A 7,808-nucleotide genomic window follows, 5' to 3' on the forward strand; every position below is an offset into this window, starting at 1 on the left:
GAGACAAGGAACTCGCTGACGGCAGAAGGCGTCATGCCACATGCTTCGGTCTGTATACAGCCCAAATCCGGCGATGTGGCACGCAACATTGTCCAGGGGTTTGCTGCACATGGCAAAGATGTCCTAGAGGGTAAGGGTGACAGACGCCTGTGCAGGAGGGAGGTCGCCTCTGGGGACCCTGGGGGAAGCAGGAGGGATGTGTTCCAGCTCACCTGGGTGCCCGTCTGGCCTCTCTCTGCCCAGAGTCCGCCCCCACGGCAGCAGACATGGGACGGGGTCCTAGGCCAAGGAGCACTCCACCCAGTGGGGTGTGGGGACTTCCCTCCTCTCAGGAGCTCAGAGTGAGCGGGGCCCCAGGGACCAGCATGCAGCTTTCATCCCCAGCCACGGTCTGCTTCTGGCCCTGCTGGGACTTGGGGCTGCCTGCACATTAAATGGCCTGGGTTTGTGTCCTGGTAAGTCAAGACTGAGAGAGCTGCCACCCTTGTGGGTCACGGCTGCAGGAAATCAGGCTGTCGCCCAGGTCCAGGTGGATCTGCCAAAATGCCCTGAGAGGCACGGCCTCGAGGTCAGCACCAGATGGGGCTACTCCTGCCCCTGTGCCCAGATCAACCAGCCGCCCCCACTGGAAGGGGACATGCTCCCCGCGGGGGTCCGGAGCCCACTTCGGGCTCCTCCCCACCCAACAGTGGCTCCCTGGAGACTGGATGCCCCACCCATGCCCTCTGCTCCACTGCCGGGACCGTCTTTGCTCTCAAGGACTGTGGAAGCCGGTAGAGAGGGGCACCCCGTCAAGGCCAGCCGGACTCTGTCCACCCCTCGAGAGCCAGAGCTTTGGGCTCACTGTCTCCCCCCGAGGAACCCTCGCTGGGGCCACAGGAGGCTCGGGTCTCTGTTCCTCAGGGCCCCGGGGGACTCCTGCAGGCAGCAGTGTTTGCTCCGCAGGGCCTGCAGGGTCAGGCAGGGAGGCAGAGGCGACCACAGGTGGAGGCAGGTTAAAGGACAAGGATTCTGAACATGCCAGGGCTGGGTCCAGGCACCATCAGAACCAAGTCACCGGCTCCCTCTGGGAGGACAGAGCTGTGAGGGTTTCGGGGCTGAGTCACAGGTGGGCTGGGGTGGAAGGGAGGTGTGGGCGACACCCCACCCTCACCAGGTGAGGACCCTTCGGGCCAGGCAGGCTTCCAGTCAGTGAGGGCACAGAGCGGAGGGAATGCGGAGGGGCTGGTGGGTCATATGGGGGGTAGGGTGGAGGTACTGGCTGCGCCACTGCAGCAGGCATCGCCCCGGAATGTGCTGGAATAACAAGCAGAGGCGGCATGGAGCAGGATGGAGGGCGGAAGTGCGGAGATAGGAGTGTGTGATCCTGGGTGGAGGCGCTGAGGCCTGGCCGGCATCTGCAACCTCCCTGAGGCTGGATCTGGGGGCACCAGGGGAGCCCACCACAGGGGGCCCCAGGTCACAATAAGGGGCAGCTCAGACCGGGATGGGGGCCCCCAGGTCGCCCAGGAGTGGAAGTGGCTTGTGATGCTGTGGCTGCTGCGCTGTGAGGGGCTCCTGGTCCTGCTGGCCTCCGGGCTACGCGTGGCCCACTCGCCTCTGCAGCTGCCAAGCCTCCCTCGGGGCTCCTGCTGCAGGGCTGGGCTAGAGAGGCCTGGGAATCCCAGCCGGCAAGGAAGCCAAGCCCAAGGGGGAGCAGCATACTGGGTCAGGAGACTGGTCAGGGGCCGGGCCAGGCCTGGAGGCCAGCGGGCAGGGGCTGGCAGGGAGTGGGCAGCGTGCCCGCCACTGCGGGGGCCACCATGGAAGACTGTCTGGGTTGGGTTTGCCGCGGAGGCTCGCCAGCAGTGTTTTGACTCCAAGCAGGTTTCAGAGTGTGAACAGCCCCCGAGTCATCTGCTGGGTCCCTCTGCCAGAGGGTTTCTGAGAGACAGATGGCCACACGCGGAAGCCGTCGGCGGCGTGTGGGCCCAGCCATGACGGGGGTGCGAATCCCGCTCCGCCTCCCTCGGCGGTGGCAGGCAGTCTCTAAGTCCTCTCCCGTGTTCTCACTGTACCCTAGAAAGCAAAGCCCGAGTTCCTCAGCACGCTGCTAGGCGAGTGGGCAGAGCCAGGCCTCCCTGCAGGCACACACAGCTGTCCCTGTGCCTCCATGAGCGAGGAGGGACGCTGGCGGGAGCCCCCACCCAGGCGGCCTCCCCACCTGAGCCCCCACCCAGGCGGCCTCCCCACCTGGGACCCCACACGCGGCCTCCCCACCTGAGCCCCCACCCAGGCGGCCTCCCCACCTGGGACCCCACCCAGGCGGCCTCCCCACCTGGGACCCCNCCGAGTCATCTGCTGGGTCCCTCTGCCAGAGGGTTTCTGAGAGACAGATGGCCACACGCGGAAGCCGTCGGCGGCGTGTGGGCCCAGCCATGACGGGGGTGCGAATCCCGCTCCGCCTCCCTCGGCGGTGGCAGGCAGTCTCTAAGTCCTCTCCCGTGTTCTCACTGTACCCTAGAAAGCAAAGCCCGAGTTCCTCAGCACGCTGCTAGGCGAGTGGGCAGAGCCAGGCCTCCCTGCAGGCACACACAGCTGTCCCTGTGCCTCCATGAGCGAGGAGGGACGCTGGCGGGAGCCCCCACCCAGGCGGCCTCCCCACCTGAGCCCCCACCCAGGCGGCCTCCCCACCTGGGACCCCACACGCGGCCTCCCCACCTGAGCCCCCACCCAGGCGGCCTCCCCACCTGGGACCCCACCCAGGCGGCCTCCCCACCTGGGACCCCACCCAGGCGGCCTCCCCACCTGGGACCCCACCCAGGCGGCCTCCCCACCTGGGACCCCCCCACGCGGCCTCCCCACCTGGGACCCCCCACAGGCGGCCTCCCCACCTGGGACCCCCCCCAGGCGGCCTCCCCCCCTGGGACCCCCCACACAGGCGGCCTCCCCACCTGGGACCCCCCCACGCGGTCTCCCCACCCGGCCCCGCACCCAGGAGGCCTCCCCACCTGGGACCCCCCAACGCGGCCTCCCCACCCGGCCCCGCACCCAGGCGGCCTCCCCACCCCGGCCTCCTGACCTCATGGAGCTGGGCTTGGCCACAGGGGGACCTTGCAAAGGGCACTTTGCATGGAGCCTGAACCCGGCCTGACTTTGCCTCCGTGGTTTTCGGACTGAACAGCAGGGAACCGCACGGGGGAGGGGCCGGCTGAATTCCTCCGCGGGATCCGAGGGGCTGTGCAGACACGGGCCGTGACTGCGGGTCCTCCGTGGAGAAAATCAGTACCAAGTCGGACCGAGTCCCCAGGGCTCACGTGTCACTCTGCACCCGGAAGGAACTTTCTGGAAATGCAGTACATCCCTGCAGAGTGGGACTCAGGGGCTCTTTGCTGTCGCTGTGCAGAAGGCGAGGTATCAAGGGGAGAAGATCTGGAGGCTGGGAGCCCGCCTGGGCCTGGGTCCCCTCTCAGGGCTGAGGAGCCCCGAACCCAGCGCCCACGGTCGCTGTAGCCAACCTCACAGGTCGCACCTCCTGCCTGGCCATGCTTTTGCCCCTGTGGGCTGCAGCCAGGGCCTGGTTGCCGCCCGCCCCAATGTGGCCCTGAGGCCAGTCCTGTGCTAGCCTGTATTGACATGCTGGCTCACTCAAATCGATTCTTGTCAAAGGCACTGTGGAAAGAACAGCTTTCAAAATAGAGCCGAAGAAGACGCTTCCGCTGTGGGAGCCCGGGTGCTGGCGGGCTGCCCAGGGCGCCTCCTCTGTCTGCGGCCGGGCGTGGAGCTCCACCAGCAGCTCCTGGCTGTTGCAGGGCTGTGAGATGTTTTCGTTTGTTCAGCAGGAAGGTCTAGAGAAAGGGGCTGAAGGGGATGCCTGAGCGTCCAGCCTCAGCGAGGAGGCCAGGACCGAGGCCTGGATTCATTCCTAATGGGTCCTGAGGACAAGCACACGGAACCGGCTGTGTTCTGGCTGCAAACGGGCCTGGGAGTGCCCTGGCTGGCATAGGAACAGGCAGGCTGCGGGGCAGAGCGCAATGGACCTTCTGCCTGGGTGGAAGGGGCTGGTGTGCGGCTCCGCACCCCGGAGTCCCCATCCCAGCCCCTCAGCCAGCCGCTCTGCGGTGGCAGTTTCTCTTCTTGCCAAGACCTTGGACGGAGTCTGTACCCATCCCTGCACGCTGCGGAGACAAAACCCACAACCAGATACTCAGGAAGGGCCAGGGTCCTGCCACCTGCACGTTAGACCCTGAGGGTGACGTTTGCTCTTTGATCCTCTGGTCCTGTGTGCTCTGGGGGCCTCGGCCTGGGGTGGAAATGTTGATTCTTCCCTGTCTAAGACAGTGTGATTTTCAGACCAGCAGAGAAGGAAATGTCCGGTGGCTGTCCTATGGGGGTCCACCCACCCTCGATACTGTCATGGGCCGCGTGTCTCCCCCCGGCGGCTGTCCTGTGGGGGTCCACCCACCCTCGATACTGTTAGGGGCCACGTGTCTCCCCCAGATCTGTATGCTGCAGCCCTAAGCCCCAGCGCCTCCACAAGGGACCTTACTTGGAGATGGGGTCCTCACAGAGGTGGTTAAGGTAACATGAGGCTAATGGGGTGGCTCTGGCCCAATCTGCCTGGTGTCCTTATACAGAGAGGAGATGAGGACACGGACCCACACAGAGGGATGACCTTGTGAGGACAGCAGCAGGAGACAGAGCCAAGGACAGAGGCCTCAGGAGCCAGTGGTGCCACACCCTGACCCAGGATTCCACCTCCTGAATGGTGAGAGAGCCGTGTCTGCTGAAGCCCCCAGGCTGGGGGACTTGCTACAGCGACCCAGGAAGTCACACGATAGTCACAGCATGTTGCAGCTGACAAAGTGAGCTCCCTCCTTGGACACGCTCCTCCCAGCATTCCGGTGAGGTGGGGGCTGGCATGTCACCCCCACTCTGGATGAAGAGGCCGCATCAGGCGGGGTGGGCACAACCAGCCCCCCAGCTCACTGTGGGCTACGGCACAAGTTCATTGCCTGCACTTTGGGGTGGGCACTCACTTGCCCCTGTTCCAGCCACTGTGCCTGCCGTGGCTCCCTCCTCACCAGGGCCTGTGACTATGAGGCATCAGAGGAGGAGGTGCTGGGTGGAGACACCGCAGAGTCTGACGGTGAGACTGGAGGAGGGGAAGCCCCTATTTCTTCTTGAGAGCCCTGCGGGGTCAGGCCAAGGAGCCCAGGTGGCTGTGCGGGAAGGAGCCACACTCTGCTAGGTGTGGGGGCTTCCCACCTGCACTCCCAGGTGAGCTGTGGCCCTGCCACACAGGCCCCTCAACCCTGTGCCTGCCACGCGGCCCTCTCGAGGAGCCTCCGGACGTGTCTGGGGAGCCCTGCTCAGCCTGGCCCCAGTGGAGTCTCCACAGCAAATCAGCACACGGCAGCAGCGACCACTGTGCGCCTGTGGCCCTGAGAGGCTGCGAGCACACAACGTCCTGGCTGGAAAGAGGGGAGGCCTGGGGTCCGGGCGGCTTGCAGGGCCAGCTGTGCACCCAGTGACATCCTCATCACCGCCCACGCCGAGCACAGCAGAGACCCCCAGCCAAGGGCAGAAGGAGCACACGGTCACAGGAAACCTTTCCTTCCAGCTCTCTGTGCCTGCACCCAGCACTTCGTGTCTGGGGATGAATTTAATCTGCACGGTGACCTCTGAGGTGGGCACCGCCACTGTCCCAGCTCTGTAGACACGGAATGTGGTGGGCAGCATGGTGAGGAAGCAGTAAGACTTTGAGTGGAGGGGGTCTGGCTGTGGCTTCCCCTCGTTGTTGAATGGTGTCTCCACAGAAAGATCTGTGTCCCAGCACCTGTAAAGATGACCTTATTTGATAAAAGGGTCTTTGCAGATATAATCAGGTCAAGACCCGGCGGTGTGATCATCCTGGGCTGTCCGGCTGGACCACAGCGTCTGATGTGAAGGACAAGTGCCTTTATCAAGAGAAGAGAAGACTCAGGGAGAGCCACATGGAGAGGGGCCGAGGCCACGGGAGGGCCAGGCAGGGATTGGAGGGAGGCAGCCACAAGCCAAGGAACGCCTGGGACACCAGAGGCTGCCAGAGACAAGGAAGACCCCCTGCAGAGCCTCCGGAGGGAGCACAGCCCTGCCCACGGTTTAATTTGGGGCTTCTGGTCCCCAGAGCTGTAAGGGAATCAGTATCTGTCGTTGAGGCCACCTGGCTTGTTGCTGGAGCCCCAGGACACGTGCCCACTTGGCCACACTGCCCCGGCGGATTGTGGTCGAGTGCCCAGGGTTCCGGCCCCAGCGCCTGCACTCCCGACCACACAGGAGGTTGACGCCCGCCGGGAAGTCTGCGCACGGCACCCTCGCTCTTTCCGGATTCCAGTGCTTCCTGCGGTGCTCTGTGCACGGGAGAGCTGCCGGCTCCCATCCCCAGACTCTCAGGGCTGAAAGGTGACATCCAGCAGCAAGCAGGGGCCCTGCTCTCTGCGACAGCGTGGTTGAGAGTTGGTGCCGGCCAGACCAGGTGTGTTGGCTCATGCCTGCAATCCCAGCGCTTTTGGAGGCTAAGGTGAGAGGATGGCTTGAACCCAGGAGTTCAAGGCTACAATAAGCTATGCTTGCGCCACTGCACTCCAGCCTGGGCGAATGTGAGACCGTCTCTATAAAATACAATAGAGGGACAGCGAGTCAGTGCCACACGATTGGCCCTTGGTGTATTCCCCTGCCCATCAGTGCTACCCCAAGGAACTGAGTGAGCAAACGTGTGCCTGTCTGCTCACCTGCTTAAGACACAAAGCGTCTCGAAAGCAGGGCCGCACCCAGCATCTCCCTCAGGTGCCTGGAGTGTTGGGCTCCTGCCGCCCCAAACCGACGCGACTCAGTGAACATAGGTGAGCACTGGCTGACCAGATCATGTTTAAAGGAATCCTTTAGGGGAACCACTCTGCAAAGAAAAGAACCCTCAGTAACTCACTTTTAGTTAAATGTGGACTTCACCTTATCAGGCTTCCGAAGGTGGATTTGCAGGAAGCCGGGGTGGTGGCGTGTGGGGAGGCGTGGGTGCCGGTGGGATTCTCCGCAGGTGCTGCTGGGCTGGGCAGTGGCTCTGGTGGGGAGCGCTGTGGCTCCAGGCCTGACCCGGCTCCCACTGGGCTGACTGTGGCAGGGAAGAGCCATTTTTCACAGTATGTGGGTGGCTTCACACCGGCCCAAGGCCAGTATGTTCCATGGTTCTTTTCACTGATGGAATCAGCCGTCAGCTCAGCCCAGGTGACTTCCGACCTAATCTAAACCAGGTGGGGTCGGTGGACTCAGTTCTCACAAAGAAAGACATGGTGACGCTGGGCGTGGCCGGGTGAGGCAGGGGTGGGGAGAGGCTGACAGCCTCTGCCTCTGCCTCTCCCTCCGCAGGCACCACCCGCCCCAAGCTCACGTGGCCCTTCCGGGCGTCATGTCTTCACTTGGTTGTGCCAAGCAGCAGGGGCGCGGCTGTCCCAGTCCTCACGCCCTGCCCTCCTCGGGCAGCCTGGGCATCTGCTCCTGTGCACAGAGCCCCCTCCGCCAGGCACCCCCCATCCACACCCAAAGGCAGGCCCAGGTGCATGGCTTGGGAGACGGAGTCTATTTGGGGCGATCCCTGAAAGCCCAGTGGGAAATTGGAGTGGAGGGAGCGGGCAGGGCCAAGTGGCCCCATGAACGAGTGGCCTGCCTCCCAGGGGAGCCCCGGGTCCTCTCCCTGCTGGCTGGCCCTGTCGTGGACATGAGCTCTCAGGTTTCCAACGCGCTGAGCATAGCGGCTGAGGGCGCCCTCAGGCAGGGGCAGGTGGGCTTGGGCC

At 64.2% G+C, this 7,808-nt stretch overlaps 1 protein-coding gene across 1 annotated transcript; it reads right to left on the reverse strand.

The window, feature by feature from the left end:
- Nucleotides 1-3,448: 3,448 nt before the first annotated feature.
- LOC112621557 lies at nucleotides 3,449-4,397 on the reverse strand. The gene is given in 3 exon segments (XM_025381033.1): nucleotides 3,449-3,693; nucleotides 3,696-3,996; nucleotides 4,383-4,397. Coding segments are annotated over 3 exon segments (561 nt in total).
- Between the last annotated feature and the right edge of the window lie 3,411 nt (nucleotides 4,398-7,808).

The sequence above is a fragment of the Theropithecus gelada genome, chromosome 3 (assembly GCF_003255815.1).
Source record: "Theropithecus gelada isolate Dixy chromosome 3, Tgel_1.0, whole genome shotgun sequence".
NCBI lineage: Eukaryota > Metazoa > Chordata > Mammalia > Primates > Cercopithecidae > Theropithecus > Theropithecus gelada.